Genomic DNA, 16,775 nt, shown 5'->3' with positions numbered 1-16,775 from the left:
GAACTATTTGAACATCAAATTCGGTATTTTTCAAACGAGTTGAGATTGGCTCCACTTATGAATAATTCGTTTAGACTCATTTGTATATTTATTGAAACTAGTACTCCTAATTTTCGTAATAATTATGTAGATTTAGTTTGTCTTGATTGATTAGGATTTTGTTTTGTTTTTTTAAAAAAACCTTCTTATATTTGGTAAAATAATTTCTTATTAAATAAAATAATTAAATTGGTTAAACTTTTTAAATTGTAAATTTATATAAGAATTTCAAGCACACGTTTGAATTTATGTCATATGGGTCTGGATTAATGTCGAGTTTGAATTCGAAATTATTTTAATGAGTCAAACTTGAATATAAATTTTGACTTATTTATTGTACTAGTCAAGATCGAGAAGTTTTTTTTCTTCGAATGACTTGAAGAAATCCAGAAGAACCTGGAGAGAACTTAGCTATCACGACTCAAATGAATACCTACGCATCCGCTGACAATATTTTCTAGAATAGCTTGCATTTTTTGAATATATGTAAGGAGATTTGATCTATTAATCCACCTCCAAATAAAGTTTAAAACCCTTTTTGTGGTCAAAGTAAAGTTCGATTACTCAATGACTCAAAAATTAAAAGCCAAAATTTCAGCACAAAGCCTTCTATTTACTTATTCTGGGTTTTTACTTTCAGCTTTCAAGTTGGAACAACCCATCTAATCAAGTCCACGCGTCGTAATCCACACCGTCAACTTCTCGTTTAATCGGGTCAACTTGCGGGGCCCCAATCACACCCCAGACAAACGCCCAAGACTGAAACAAGTCTACTAAAGCATTCATCATCTTCCCTACACCACACTCTGCTTCAAAATCTCTCTCTCTCTCTGCCCCATAATTACACACACAACACACACTAGATTCATCGTTCGCTGCTGAATCCTCTAGCAGGTACTATCTCATCTCTCACGGACACTCTACATTGCACATTTTTTTTGGTATAATTATGCATGTAAATTTCTGAATCCAATGGCAATGTGATTGAAAGGAAGTAAAAAAATTAATATCAGGCGAAAATGGAGGCGGAAGCAGAAGGCCAAGACCTAGGGCAAGGGCAAGGAGAGAGGTGGTGTGTGGTGACCGGAGGGAGAGGGTTTGCGGCGAGGCATTTGGTGGAAATGTTGATCCGATACAATATGTTTTGCGTTCGGATTGCGGATTTAGGCCCTACGATCAAGCTCGAACCGCAAGAAGAGAAAGGCATTCTCGGCGAGGCGTTGAGTTCTGGTCGTGCTAGCTATGTCTCCGTGGATCTCCGTGATAAGTCTCAAGTGCTCAAAGGTACGAAATCAACATTTCTTGTGATTTTCTTTTCTTTTATTTTTGTAATTTTGGGCGAATTTTTAGTTAAAGTGAGTGTTTGGTGACGCCTAGGAACGTCGAAAGTTTTCAGTTAGTTTTTCCTGATTGCAGCAGTAAGTTGGAACTTGCAATCAAGAAAGAGACAGAGAAGATGTCTTAAAAAGTTGGTGACTTGGTATCTGAGTAAATAAATGTAGTATTTGGCGTATTCTTTTCATCATCATTGTTATTGTTTTTTGTTAGTTTTTTATGTGTAAATGTTCACCTGAAATGTGTCTTTGGATTTGAAGCAATGCGTGATAACTAATGTGTGTGATTTCGTAGGACTTAATGGAAACATAAAGGAAAAAAGTTGGTAAATTTGATTATGTATCAGTAAGTTGATAATAGCACGGATCAGCGCTACATGCGGCATTCACCTTGTGCGCACACAAAATGCACATAAATGCAAGTTTTTCATTAAAGGTTCTGGGATGAGTTTGCCTTTTTCCTTTTTGGTTGGGTGCAAAAAGCATAGATATTGCAGTACAAGACACCCCTTTTTTGGCAAATCAGGTTACTAGCTTCTTTTGTGAATTTTACTCTGAAGTATCCCTGTAGGTGTGGTATACGGCTGATTGAGCTGAGTATTCCTAAATTTTGTCAAACGATTAAAGAAATTTCTTGAGCTAACAGCTTTCAATGTGGTTTGTAATTCGCAAAGCTTATCACATTACTTCATGAAGTTTGTGCATCCTCTAATTGAGAGAATCTTGCGGTCACATTTGTGTTAACAGAAATTCAATGAAATAAATATCCAGACAAATCTATTACTTCAGTGTATCCTGATGACAATTACCTATCTGCATAACCCATCACTTTGGTGCCCATTTCAACAAAAACATTTGAAGGAAAAAAATTTGCAGCCTTTTTTCTTAATATATAAAATTAACATTATGATTATGCCCTTTTTTTTAAGGTTATGATTAAGATTATGGCCTTTGTCCTTAATTGCCTCTGATTTTCAAAAGCAGAATCAGGAGCCAAACCGTTATTTTGCTTCTGACTTTCAGCTTTTATTGCTTCCAAAAAATCTAAAAGTTGGTCTTGAAAGCAATCAAGAACACAAGAAAGTAGCCTTTTATAATCCAAAAAACTGATCAGGTGTTTAGAAGAATAGGCCCTTGAGTGATTATCTTTTAACTTGAACTTTAAGCGCACGAGTTGTTTCTATATGGTACTTGATAACCTATTTTTCATTTTCCAGTGAATTTTACTCCTTGTTTATCCCCTGAGAATTTTTGTTTTTCAGTGATTACTATTAAGGGTGCATTGTCTAAATATGTTATGCCTTGCTAATTAATTTTAAAAATGTAAAACCATCAAATATTTTTCTGTATTTGAGTTATACCAGGTCACACAAATGAAAAGAATATCAGAATTACTTTTCAAGACATTCTCAAAAGCAAAGTTTTCATTGAATTTTTCCAGTAAAGCCACGAGTAAAACCACTTTAAATTCTACTTTAAACATCATCATAAGTGGTCCTTAATATGTCATGACAAAAAAGTGTAATATCTTTGTGTCCATGCGAACTATACTTCACATTATGGTCTTGTCCTTTAAGCAAGTTTATGTGGCACATTCTAGAAGTATTCTGATGTATCGTTCTCATGTTGTAGCTTTCCAGGGAGCTGAGGTTGTTTTTCACATGGCTGCTCCAGATTCTTCTATCAACAACTACCAGCTTCATTATTCTGTCAACGTGCAAGGTAAGTTTCTTTGATAAGAAAGTTGACCAGAATAAAGAACTTCTTCATGTCTACTTTTCTTTGCACCTTTAGTTGTTGTAAACGGTTGAAATATTTTCTACTGGGCTACCAAATTTTGCTTCGTTAACATGACAAGTCAATTACTTGCAGGTACCAAGAATGTTATTGATGCTTGTGTTGAGCTGAAAGTAAAGAGGCTTATATGCACAAGCTCACCGAGTGTGGTCTTCGATGGAGTTCATGGAATTTTTAATGGTGATGAAACATTGCCTTATCCTGCCAAGGTATGTAGCATCTATAGACCTACTTGGAATTGGTCTTTTGCTGGGACTATACTGGATTTGTATCACTAGAAGCTTTCTCAGTCACAATTGGGTCTTCCAGCTTTTTTACCTGATACCATTGTGGTTGATTAGCAGATCTCTGTTTGCTTTTCATCTCAAATGAATCTGGGATTGTTCATAATCCTGCTATCAAGAATGCTAGATGATACTTAGCACTATTCTCTTGGTGTTTTACTAATTTCCATTTCATAGTTGCAGTTATAAACCTAAAAAAGAGGAGAATTGTATTTTATTTACTTTTCCTTGTCCTTTGCTGGCATCTTTATGTGGTTGATGTAGTAATTTACTTACTGTCTCTATGTAGCTATGGTTCTTCCTTGCCTTTTCTTTTTGACTTTGGAAGACACGATTTAATTTAGGATTTTTCATGACCATAATCTGGAAAATCCTGTATCTGCTAAAAAATTGTTGTGAAGAATATTAGAAACCCTTGTCGTGACATCTGTAGGATAATGATTAATTTGCTTAATATGCTTTAAACACAATGGGATTCCCTAAATCTTAACTGTGTAGACGTGCAATTTGTCACATTGATGATGTACTAATGAATTGTCCATTCACTGTTGGTGTCGTGAAGCTAAACGTTAGAAACTCTAATGTTATAATCTTTTCCCTGATGTGACAACACTTTATGCTTGTTCATGCATCAATTCTCGACATCTACTCTTTATCTATCATCCATTTCCATTTTCATTGTTGACAAAAGGAAACAATTCAGGATTTTTCATTATATGTGGCAACTTTGCGTCAATAAATTTACCAACTGTTGTCACAACAGTGTGTTTTAACTATATCAAAATGCCTTAGAAGCCATTCATCCATAAACTTTGAATTAAACAATCATATACTTTGCCATATTGGACGGTTCATGTTTTTCATAGGTTATCTAGCATATTTAGCAGTAGTCTTGCGCAATTCAGTGTTCAGATGCAGTCACAAAACTTAAAATTAGGAATTTGATGGATATCCAAGGCTGCATGTATTTCAAATTATGTTTTACTTGTTTAAGGATATGAACCCTGAAACTTCTTTTTGATTTGTTTTAATTTTGGCCAAGCTATTTTTTGTTATCTTCCCTCATTCATTTTTTCTTTTTTTTTTCCGTATTAATCTTTGAACAAGCTTTTGCTGAAGTATATTGTTAGCTGAGTTTACTTTACTTTCTACATTTTCAGCACAATGATTCATATTCTGCCACTAAAGCTGAAGGAGAAGCACTAGTTATCAAGTCAAATGGCACTAATGGCCTTCTAACATGTTGCATTAGACCTAGCAGCATTTTTGGTCCAGGTGATAGGTTACTTGTGCCTTCTTTAGTTGCTGCCGCAAGGGCTGGGAAATCTAAGGTTAGTATGACTTCTGTGAATTTTAACTTCTACGTGTACTTAGCTTCACTACTAAGTTTATGGTTCTTTTTATAATTACATCAACTAAGCTTTTCTTTTAAAACCAAACAATCCTGATTTTCTGATGATACTAGCTTATGATACTTCTTTCATTGTTTGGGTCATTCTGCATTGACACTTTTTATAACTGACTTGGAGTCTTGTGGCTTTGTTCTCTATTCTTGCTAAGGTTGGATGGTCATTAACTTTGTATTTTGTTGACCTTCTAATATGCAATGTTAGTTCATAATTGGTGATGGCAACAATCTGTATGATTTCACATACGTCGAAAATGTTGCACATGCTCACATATGTGCTGAACGAGCACTGGCTTCAGGAGGGGCAGTTTCAGAGAAAGCTGCAGGGCAGGTAGGCTAGTTTGTTGTTTCAATCACTATTCTGGAATTCAACCACTTATTTGCTTCTTCTTCTTTTTTTCCCAAACAAATGCTGCTTCAAGTTGTCGTTTTGCCACAAAGCTGGCTTTAGTTCCTTATGTCTAGCTTTGACCATATTTGCATGCTGAAGAGCTTTGCAATCGTTATTCAAACTGGGTGATGGTGACGCCCTGTTTAATTAGAGACAATTGCTGTACATGTTTACACATACCATATGATATGCATGTACACCCAGGTTCATTCTGTGATGCACTGGAGAATCTCAAGCTAACAATTATGAGCTTCAGAGGTTGCATATTTGGATTTTTCAGGCATTTATGTAGTTACACGTTAGCTTTAAATTTTCAGTCAAATTATCCCACCTAGCTAAATGGAATTGACAAAGCTCACTTTTGGCACATTGAATGAAGCAAAATGCCACTCCTTGAACTTGATACAAGTCATGCCCTGAATATGATTTTTACGTAAAAGCAACAAATTTCAGTTATATCCCGATGGACTTTGCAATGTATTGTTCCTCGAACATTCATTGTAGTTATGACTCAAAAGTAGTATCAAAATTCAGAATTGTTGTTCATTGAATGAAATCTGCTTCTTCTATGCTATTTATAAGAATTTGAAAGGTATAATGGTTCAGGAATTTCACCTTTAATCTTTTTCTACAAAGCAAGATTGTATCTTTTTGCCTTTCTTGATGTGTTCACTTTTTGTGTAGATTTTTGTGTCCTTTAGTTCTTCTCGTGATATTTGTAGTTCTTGCATCTATAACTTTTGATTATGCTTAAAACATTGTATAAATTCAATAAAATGAATTGAGAATTGACTGGTAGGAAATCTCTTATTACAATTTAGTGATCCTGAAAGTTAACACGCTGAATCTCCAGCCCTCTAGCTTTGCAGCACCTAATAAGCACGGTGGTTGTAGATATGCTATACAAAGAATTTAACCTAGCTTTCATCCTTCTGCTTTAATATGGGAAATTAACTTTAATGTTGTAGAGGTTTGCCCTCCAAATGCTTTTAATTCCTTTGCTGGCTTGGTTAGCTAATGTTTTTGGAATTGGAAGGATATGCTTCAAAATCATGTTTACTTACTAAGCTATTCAGATGTACGGCTACTACTATCTTTTTTGTTCTACAGTGCAAACCTTGATAGAGTTGTAGCCACCAAATGTTCTTGCAGGCATATTTCATTACAAACATGGAGCCCATCAAGTTCTGGGAATTTATGTCGCTTGTTCTTGAAGGTCTTGGCTATGAAAGGTACTTTCTACATTTTGTCCTTTCAATTAACGGATGAAGAATGAGCTTTAGTGACCCTGTATTGTTAAGTTGTACGTAAGTGAGAGACAAGTACTAGCCATATAAAGTTTCAATTTTGTTTCTGTAGCAATCGGGCTTTAACTGAATATCGTCCTTTTTCTGGAAAAGAGATAGAGTCGTCAGATTTTGGTCACATGTGTTGACAATGAGAGAGGAGTTAAAAGATGGAGGGTGGTTGCTTATTTGTTTAACTGTCACCAAGCTGCCATGGCTAATAAGATTTTAAAGTATACTATCTTTATTCTGATTTCATATAGTATGCAGGCCAAGAATTAAACTTCCCGTCTTTCTGATGATGCCTATAGCACATATGGTGGAGTGGGTATATAAGATGCTGGCCCCCTATGGGATGAAGGTTCCACAGTTCACTCCTTCAAGAATCAGGCTTCTGTCTTGCTGCAGGACATTTAATTGTTCAAAAGCAAATGATTTGCTTGGCTACACACCAGTTGTCTCTCTCCAGGTTACCATGATTTCCATTAAACCAGTGAATTTTCTACATAGTCAATTATGCAAACATTTCTTCTACCCTAGTAAACTTTGGAGCCTTTTGACTATATCCAATCTGTACTTGTAGCAGAGTCCCTTCATTAAATACTTGGTTTTGTATAATGCACTATATTTATGCTTTGCCTTTTTATTTAATTATTGTTTTGGGTGTTTCCTGAGAGGGATGTTTTATGGTTTATATATTCTTGCCATACACCCTATAATGAGGGGCTCTGATTGGAAGGAGATTTTTATTTGTTTCAGTTTGATGCAGCAAATGTAATTTCAACATGTTAAGTAAATCTTTAGAATACATCTCCTGGTTTTTGTATTTTTCTTTTGACAATTTAAATTTGATTTTCTGCAGGAGGGTCTTAAGCGAACAATTGAATCATACCCACACTTGAGAGCTGAAGTTCGACCTAAAAGGGATGGTCCATCAAAAGCATCAAAAATTCTTGGTAGCGGAAGGGGTATAGATTCTTGATTCCCTTTCTTTTTCTGCAGGTTTTTTCTGTTTTTTTTTTTTGGTAACTAATTTCCCATGTACTTGTCATGATAACACACGTTAGAAAAATGCAGAGGCACATAGCTTTTGTCGTTTTTGGGTTATTACTGAAAATTCTTGATTTTCCGGAAAAGTGGTGAAGTAGGAATGTTGAATTACAAATGATAAATGTGGTTTAGTAGGATCCCCTGGTTATTGGACCTCTGAAACGGTATTATATTGTTAAACATTTTAAGCATGTAGAACGATCTCTGAACCCTTCATGATTTTGACAGCTAATGCAAACCAGTTAAACCATTGGACAAAGAAACCACATGTTGGGTCCAAATAAATATTGGTAACTTGCACATGAGAAGCTTAAATTAGAAACCACTGCTTTTATCTGATGGGCCTATTCACTTGTGTATCCAGTTAGTGTTGTAATTAAGGTTTCTTGCAGAAAGTGCTTGTAATGTTACCGTTGAAGTTCCAGGAGAACTGTACATACAGGGAGAATGTGATGCTATTGCATTAATAATTGATCATGTCTTTGTTTCACCCCACTTACATTTTTTATTATGTTGTGGTAACTTTTATCTTAAACCAAGATTCTGTTACTGAGAGCAGTCTAAATCTATGTAAGCAAATTTTTAATTCTCTGGATATACCTAGAGAATTTGACAATGTGATTGGTGATCTTGATGCTTCATCCAATATAGTAAAATGTTGTATTCTTTTCAAGTTATTATGATTTATATGTAGCTGGAGTAAATTATATAAACTTGAAGAATTGATGGTTTGTACGATGCTACTCTGTCAAGCATGGGTATGTCAGACTTTGAAATACAAAAACATGTATGATGGTCCAATTACTGCACGCACTTATAGTAAAGGATAGTGAGAAAATTCATAAAGATCATATTTGGATTTAATATCATGGAACTACATATTGCAGTTGCAGACACACTTCTATGGAGGGATAAAAGGCAAACGCTCCTCATGTTGTTGGTTCTGGCTGCTATTTACTTCAATTTCATAGCATCTGGATACACCATTATAACTGCAGTTTCCAGACTTCTCTTGGTGGCAGTGGTTTTCCTCTTCATCAATGGAAGGTTACCCGGGAAACTGTATGCTCTCTCTCTCTCTGACATATGTGTGTGTGCGTGTGTATGCATGTAAGTACTTGTACACATGCAAATTTTATATGATAACCATGTCTCTTGGGGCACACATGCACCTGGGCATTCTATCTACTGATATGTGTTACAGGCTGTTATACTACAAGGAAATTAAGGCGACATCCGTAATATGCATTCCTCCTTGTTCAGTATTTCTATACTTTGATCCAGATGACTATCTTTGTTCAATATTAGAACATGTGTGCAAGTAGCTAACATTTCTGCATACTAATTTGAAACAAATTGAACATGTTAAAATTGTCAAAGCTTTCATGAAAGCTTATATGCAATGCATAATGGTGCAGATTGGGTTATCAAGTTGAGAAAATTCCTGAATCAAAGTTCCACATTTCACAAGAGTCCTCGCATCAAGTTGCTCAATCAATAGCCTCGGGGTGGAACTCTGCTGTGATCGATTTAAAATCTCTATGCAGAGGAAATGACTGGATACTATTTTCAAAGGTATTGCTCCTGCATAAATTGTACAGTTTTGTTCTAAAGTAAGATATTTCATCCTGTGATCTGGAGTCTATGCTAGCTGAATCTTATGGTGTTTGGTTCAATTGGATTGTTTTGGAGGTATATGTACACCGGATCTTCTGCACAGAGCCTCCTTTTTGATCGAGTTTAATACAAAGTAAAGGTCAGCAGTTAGTGCCTGGGAGGGAAGGGGGGCAGTTGATTTGTGGTATCATTCTTCAATAGGTCAATCAGTAACTAGAAAAATAAGCTGTAAAAGTTCTGTGGCATTCTTTGGTTTTTCCAAAACACCATCACTACTCGAAACTATCTCCATTCCTTACCGTTCAATTTACACCAATTCAACTTGTTCTACTAGTTAAAAGAGTATCTTTTTCTTTAGATTAGAAATATATTAAAGGAACTGCCTTCCTTTATCATGTGTTATGGCAATTCCATAAATAAAATTTTTTCTGATTCTGATCTCAGTAAAAATTGCAGAAAGGTAAATGATATTCTAAAATTGTCATCTTGCATTTTTATAATTATTATTATCATCATCATTTTAGATTTCTCATTATTATTATAATCCTGATGGAGTTTTCATGAATTAATCTTGGTTGCTTCATGGTCATTTAATAAAACAGGTGGTTTTGTCTCTTTTGATTTTGAGCATCCTTGGAGCCCTTTCACTACGAAGTTTGTTTATAATAGGTTTGGGCTCTCTTTCTTTGTACCTTTATGCACACAAGGCATGTTCTCTTCTAGATGCCTGAGTATCCTTGCTGGAGTTTGCCACATCTGGTTGGTCTGATTATCTTCTTCTTGCTATGGTAGGGCTTCCCATTGCCTTTGTTGCTTTCTTTGTCTATGAGAAGAAGGAAGAAGAAATAGATGGTTTTGTCCATCAAATTCTTCTGTCTGGATGTAAACTAAGGTCGAATGTCGCAGGAAAGTTTTCGAACTTGAAGAAACAGCAATAATGATCCTATCTGCATGAGAGCATTTGTCATTCTTCCTCGCTTGGTGCCTTCTTGGGTATTAAAAGCTTGTTTCCCTTGTTTCCTTCTTGGGTATTAAAAGCTTGCATTTTCCATCTGGTTTTATTGCATTACATTCACGGGACTGGTTACGAGCTGAATGTATCGACAATTGGGATTTTCTGGATCTGATGCGTGCAGTTGTTCCCTAACTAATGGTTTAAGTGCGGAAACGTGTCTTGCTGCTGGAGCTAAATTTTGTCCTGCGGGCATTGCTTCTGTCCGTTAAGCCCCTTAAATCGATTTACTTATCTGTTGTATTTAATATACTCAGGAATCTAATTGCATTAGATAGATTAATTTGCTTGTATTTATGTTTAAAGAACTTGATTTGTTTTGGTGAATTTTGGGAAGCAATTACCATTTTAATTTGTTGAGAGAAAGATATTAATATAATTCTACACATAGACTGAGGAGTAACTTTTTGTTTCAGGACAAACTTTGTTCTCTTCTCCTAATTGTATTATGATTGTTAAGTCGTTAAATTCTTCTTGGGTTTTAATCAGTTTTAGCCAGAGAGATTCCATCCTTTTGGATGTAGAAAGGAAAATTGCCAATTTCATCCATCAATTTTTTTAGCCTAATTTAACCTTCAACTTACAATCCTTTCCAATTAAGTTCTTTTGTGATGGCATGACTAAATCTGGTCGTGGGGAGCTGGTGGAAGGATGGGAGGGGAAGAAGATGCGGAGGAAGAGGAAGAAGGGGAAAAGGAGGAAGAGAGAGAATCCGAAGATGAAGGCGGTGTTGGTGGTGGAGGGATATGATAGGGGGAGAATTAAAAATTTTTAAAAATATCTCAATAGAATTTTAAATTTTAAAAATACTTTCAAGATACATTTAAAAATATCTTAGCCATGAATTGTGTCAAACAAATGTGATATAAAACAAAACAATGCAAGTACTGGTATTAATCAAGTTGAATCAAGTATTGGATTTGAGTTACGTCATATAAGTGTGATGTAAAATAAAGCAATGCAAGTAGATTCGAATTATGTCAAATAAGTGTGATGTAAAGCAATGCAAGTAGAGGTGTTAATCGAGTTGAGTCGAGTATTGGATTTATGAACTCGACTTAACACTTTATCAAGCTAGGCTCGAGTTCACTCGTTTAAGTGAATGAGCCTTGAAACCTAGTCAAAATCGATTTGATAAAAAGGGCATGTGGCTCAAACTCGACTCATTAATCACAAACAAGCCAGGATCGAGTTTAAAAAATCCAACCTGTAATTCTATTACTTGTATAGTGTGAAATGGTATATATGTCCTGACTAACGAATCCAATCGAGCTGCTTGAATAGGAGACGAGTTGAGCTGGCTTGGCTTGTTTGTTACTCGATGTCAGGAATTTAAGGACTTGAAGGGTAATTAGTTAATTGCATTAATAGATAATTAGTTAATTGCAATAATAGTCCTTGTCACAAAAATCTCTTGTAATAGAATTTTAGAAGTAGTTATAGTTGAATAATTCGATTATGATGAGAATGAGAGCAGTAGTAATTGTAAGCATATAAATGTAACTCCCTTTCGTAAGAAAAAAGGCAGTGAATAAGATCATTTTGGTTCTCTCTATATTCTCCTAGCAATTTCTCTATTTCTTTTTTCTTCTTTTCTCTTTCCTATTCTGGTTCTATTCTTCTTTTGTTCTCTTCTTGGTTCATTTTTAGTTCTTATCATCATCTTCCGACTCCAGTCCAAGAGCATTTTTGTAAGAAAATGGGCTCAATTCCTGACAATTGGTAGGCTACAGTTACCAAGACATCAAGAAGTGTGGAAAGAAATTGGAGGAGTCTTCAATGGTTAAAGGCAAATATTCAACAACCAGGAGGATCAGGGGAAAAATAGGAAGCAAAACTACAAGAGGCTCTGGGTTCCCTACAACAATTCAAGCTGGATCTCCACCATCAGATATGAGAGGAAATGGATATAAATCAAAAGAAGGTGGAGTCCATGTGTCGCACCCCATTTAAAAAAATAAAGTGTTTCTAAAAATGAATTTTTGATTTAAAAAAATGAATTTTTGTTTTTAGAAAAATGAATAAAGAAATGGGCCTAGATGGGACTAAAAAGTGCGACGATTTTGATCCAAAAATAATAGTTTAAAAAGGATTTTTAATGAAAAATAGGAGTCGCCACTTGGTATTGAGTTAAGGTATACCAAGTCACCTAAAATGAATTTTTAAAGAAAAAAGTAGAAAAAACTCTTTTTAAATGATTTCAAGTTTTCGAAAATCAGAGAAAAGGGGTCGGGAGTCACATTTGAAGAAAGGGAAGGCAAGGATGAAATTCAAGGCACTCTTTCAATCTAACCAAGGCTATTTGCGTGGTTTAGTCAAAAAAATTTCTTATTTTAATTTAAAAATTTATCACATTTGGATGTCACTATATGAATGCAAAACTCAAACCTAATGTATATTGAGAGGGTCGGAATATCTTTTCAAATCTTAATTGGTACAAATCACATTAATTGTGATGCCCCAAGTTGACTTTTTGAAGAGGTCACGAATATGCAAAAATATAAGACTCGAAGGAAAGAAAAGAAAAATAATAATTATACAAATATACATGATCTAAAGGAATGCATCATAACGGGTGCGGGGAACTAATATTCGTGACTTTAATTTTCCCTTTAATAGAGGGAATACGAGCGTGTTAAGGCTAGAAAAGTCATATTCGTCTATATCCCATATTTAAGGGGTAATTTCCCTAATCTAATCAAACAAAATGTACTAACCTGGTTCTAATACTTAAATGGAATGCAAGTCTAATGTCATGTTTTCACACCTAGGGATAAGGGATATACATATAGGGGAAATATGGAATAAGGGATATACATATAAGGGAAATGTCATGCAAAATGATAAAAAAAAACCTAAAAGGTAGAAAATATGCGTGAAATGTCGTGATTGTCACGCAAGCATGATCTAGTGCGTGGATGGTCCCTATGGGTCTAGCGTTGGACTAACCCATATCCATAAGTTCTCACTAGTATTGAACTAGTGAGAAATCGGAGGAAAGGGTTTCGACTAGCGTTGGACTAGCGAGAAATCGGAACAATGAGCCACAACTAGCGTTGGAATAGTGTGGTGACGTCATGCATGTATTATAATCTAATAAATCATATAAAAACATAATAAAGCCAATAAACACTTAAAACACATAGCACATAAACATGATATCTAGATACAAGACCCTAAAAAAGCGAATAACACGTGACACACAAGCATGCAAAACACATAAAGCAAATAAAACCCTAACTATTACATTGGGGAGCTCTAATTACAATCTAAAGGGGAAATAAAATAAATAAATAAATAAAATAACTACCTAACGATTACAATTTTGGCATTTAAATGCCTTTCAAATAATCAAAAAAAATTAAATTAAAATAAATACACAAAATTAAAACGAATAAAATGACTAAATAAATAAATAAATGAAATAAAAATAGAAAAATTTAAAAATCATGCAATTACACACATAGAATCGTATAGGAGCACTTAGGATCAAATAAAATCAAAATAAAGGAGTAGAGTGTACCTCCCTTGAATTGGTGATCTAATGAAATGAAATTTTTCTTATTTACCCTCCAAAACAAAGGAAAAAGTCAAGGCATCACTTTAATTAACAAATAATCACAAGAAAATGAAAATAAACACGAAATTGAATCAATCAAATCATTCAAATAAAAATAAACAATCCATATTTAATAAATTGAAACAAACAAGGACCCAATTAAAATAATTAAAAGTTTTAGGGGTCAAATCCCTATTATTACAAATGTTAGGGTCTAAATTAAAACAAATTAAAATTAATGGCTTAGGATGAAAACTACCAAAATCAAATGCTAAAACTCACAAAAATGAATGAAAACCTATTTGCTATACCTAAACAAACAAGATTACCCAAAATTCCACTAAAATTCCAAATCAAAACTATAAATCTATCGAAAATCATTCAACCTTCAAATTTTATCCTAAACTTATGAATAATCTGTCCAAAAAACATATCAAGACATACCAAAGGAAAATAACATGTTAAAGGGGAAAAAGTGATTAATTTTTCCAATTTTCTGGGCCTTAGTAGCATTAGATAGAAATTAAGGGGTTAAAGTGCAATGTTTAAAACAAATCCATGCAAGCTTACTAGGAAGCTTATGTTTCTGCAATCTCCCAGCCACCATTCCTTCTGCAACTTTTCTCATTCAGCCGAAATACATTGATGTGAAGTGGCTCAAACCAAACCAAATCCAAATGCAATACTTCAACCCATTGTTAACCTTACCCCAAAATACAATTACTTATCTCCAACAGATTCAATAATGCAACTAGATATGAAAAATGCAGCAAAGATGAAAAGAAGGAAACTTGGGATGAACATGCACATGGTATACCAACCAAACAACAAACAAACCACAAACTTCAAGCAAACCGAGAGCTTCAGCAACAAAACAAATGACCTGTCAAAATTGCTGCAACAAAGTAGAGAACTCAAGCCCCTGAGTATATTAGAACTCTTATAAGGAGCCGAGAGTTGCTACAACTTCGTTGGTTTTTTCTTAAACATAGCAGGTCACCAAAACAGAATCTCTATATATTGTCGCTAACATACCATGGAACAGGGAGGAACCAAACGTTGTTTGAAACAAAATGATAAACATCAGACACTGACTTCCTTCTCACATGAAACCCATGAAACCCGTGAACAGCCTACCATAAAGCCCATGCAAATATCATTCTCCTTTTCACAGCCAGCCTCTTATTACTAAACTACAGCCTAGGAACAAAGTCTAAGAACAGCACCAAACATATTCTAGGGGGAGTAAACAGGCACTAACATACCAAAAATGCAAATAAACTGCAAAAGGCAACAGCTTTGGACTGTAAAAATGCAAGTAAGATGCAAGGAAACAGCTATCCCAACTTTCCAACTATACTCACAGGCTCCGACCAACTTTGAACTGATCTGAGCTCTCCTCTCATACCTACTGAACTGATTTCCTGAAACCTCACTATAGCCAACCAAAAAAAAAAAAAAACGCAACAACCCAACCATAAGTATCTTGTAATCAATACATAAACATCAGAAACATAGAAACATCTTGCTAAGAAAGATGAAGTGAAACGAACAAGTCAATAATTCTCACAGTTCATACATTCATTAGCCGAAATTGAAGGTAGGAAAGGGCAAAAAAGAAAATATTACAGTGCGTGCTTTTCCGGTATAACAGCGGTGGAGGTGGACTCCAGTGGCAGCAGCTCCTCCCATTGGCTGTTACGTTGGCTGTTGCTTTTCCTTTGCTTCCTTTTCATTCTTGCCGAAGCTCCTCTCTCTCTTTTGGTTTGGCCTGAAACCCTCAAGCTCTCGCCAGAACCTTGTTTCTTTTTTTCTTCTTCAGTTTTTCAGTCGCCCTTTTTCTCTTTGTCCCTAGTCTTTTTCTTCAGCCGAGCTCTCTTCTTTCAATCACTCTTTCCCTTTGTCCCCAGCTCTCTCTTCTTGCTCAGGTTCTCTTTTTTCTTCTCCTAGACCCTCGCTAGTTTTTTCCTCCAACCCTTGCCCGTGCCCAAGCTTCCCTCACTCCTCCAGAACCTCCTCTTGTTCCTTTTCTTCTCCGCCGCAGCTGTCACCTTTCTCCCGAAGCTTTTCTTTCTTTTCCTTTTCTTTCTTCCTCGCAAGCTTTCTTACCCAGCTCCTTTCTTTTCCTCTCTCCAGCTCTTTTCTCTCTAGCTCTCTTTGCTTTTGTTTCCCCTTGGTTCCCTCTTCACCCAAAGCTCCGACGAAAACACTTTCTCTGCTCTCTCATTCTTTCTCCACCTCCCTCTGCTCTCTCTCTCTCTCTTTTACCCACGAGACTCTCTCCGCTCAACCCTAGCCACCACCCCTTCTCTTTTCTTCTTGTCCTCTCCGTTTTTGATCTTTTTATACTAGATGAGGGTTCCAAACCCTGAGAAATTTCCAATTTTGTGATGAATTTTAAAAAAATTCTACAAAGGGGTGATTTTGGTGAGGTATTCCGTACGGGGGTCTTCGCAGAGCTCGCATTCGCGAAAAGCGAGCTCAGCAGAGCCCAGTAAAATTTTTGTGCTTATTTCTTTTTCGGAGGCAGAGATTTTTTTGTATTAAAACAAAATGTTTAAAGATCTCGCATTGGCGTTCGCATTCCTTAAAATTTTTTTTTTCGGAGGGTAAATGCGAGCTCAACAGAGCTCCCACACTAAGTATAATTTAAATTTTTTTGCTTTTTTTTTTGGGAGCTAGAGAATTTTTTCCAGAAAATAGTAAGAGCTAAATGCGAGCTCCTAAATAAAATTTTTCAAATAGCTCGCATTTGATAAATTTGACCTCCAAAAATTGTATTTAATTTTTTTGTTAGATTTCGCATTTATAAGTATGACTTTCAGAAAATTAAATTCAAACTTGCTAAAAAAAAATTTTTAAATGAAATTTACGAGCTCCCACCAAAATGTAAAATTAACTGTAAATGTTGTTTGTTTTGTAGAATTTGCCTTTACTAAAATGCTGTCGGTAGTAAAATCTTATTTTAAAAGCTCTACTAAAATCTTATATTTCGGAG

At 35.2% G+C, this 16,775-nt stretch overlaps 1 protein-coding gene across 2 annotated transcripts; it reads left to right on the top strand.

Annotated features, from left to right (window-relative positions):
- Positions 1 to 841: 841 nt before the first annotated feature.
- On the top strand, positions 842 to 10,604 carry LOC113765702 (3beta-hydroxysteroid-dehydrogenase/decarboxylase). 2 transcript variants are annotated; one of them, XM_027309942.1, is made up of 13 exons: positions 842 to 933; positions 1,053 to 1,323; positions 3,006 to 3,095; positions 3,246 to 3,379; positions 4,615 to 4,785; positions 5,068 to 5,193; positions 6,406 to 6,485; positions 6,810 to 7,008; positions 7,402 to 7,507; positions 8,477 to 8,651; positions 9,008 to 9,164; positions 9,809 to 9,875; positions 9,999 to 10,604. In XM_027309942.1, the coding sequence occupies exons 2-13, from the start codon at positions 1,059 to 1,061 to the stop codon at positions 10,142 to 10,144; spliced, it is 1,716 nt and encodes a 571-aa protein (XP_027165743.1). In that variant the 5' UTR covers positions 842 to 933; positions 1,053 to 1,058; the 3' UTR covers positions 10,145 to 10,604. The 2 variants fall into 2 exon arrangements, with proteins under 2 accessions (XP_027165743.1, XP_027165744.1); XM_027309943.1 differs by having other exon boundaries at positions 858 to 933; positions 1,031 to 1,323.
- The last annotated feature ends 6,171 nt before the right edge of the window (positions 10,605 to 16,775 follow it).

The sequence above is a fragment of the Coffea eugenioides genome, chromosome 3 (assembly GCF_003713205.1).
Source record: "Coffea eugenioides isolate CCC68of chromosome 3, Ceug_1.0, whole genome shotgun sequence".
Classification (NCBI taxonomy): Eukaryota; Viridiplantae; Streptophyta; class Magnoliopsida; order Gentianales; family Rubiaceae; genus Coffea; species Coffea eugenioides.
This window is presented reverse-complemented; position numbering and strand designations above follow the sequence as displayed.

Excerpts from the sequence above, each read along its gene's own strand:
- LOC113765702 (XM_027309942.1), top strand. The coding sequence starts at position 1,059 with ATGGAGGCGGAAGCAGAAGGCCAAGACCTAGGGCAAGGGCAAGGAGAG. Across the intron at positions 7,009-7,401 it reads CACCAGTTGTCTCTCTCCAG|GAGGGTCTTAAGCGAACAAT; the intron begins GTTACCATGATT and ends GATTTTCTGCAG. Across the intron at positions 7,508-8,476 it reads AATTCTTGGTAGCGGAAGGG|TTGCAGACACACTTCTATGG; the intron begins GTATAGATTCTT and ends TACATATTGCAG.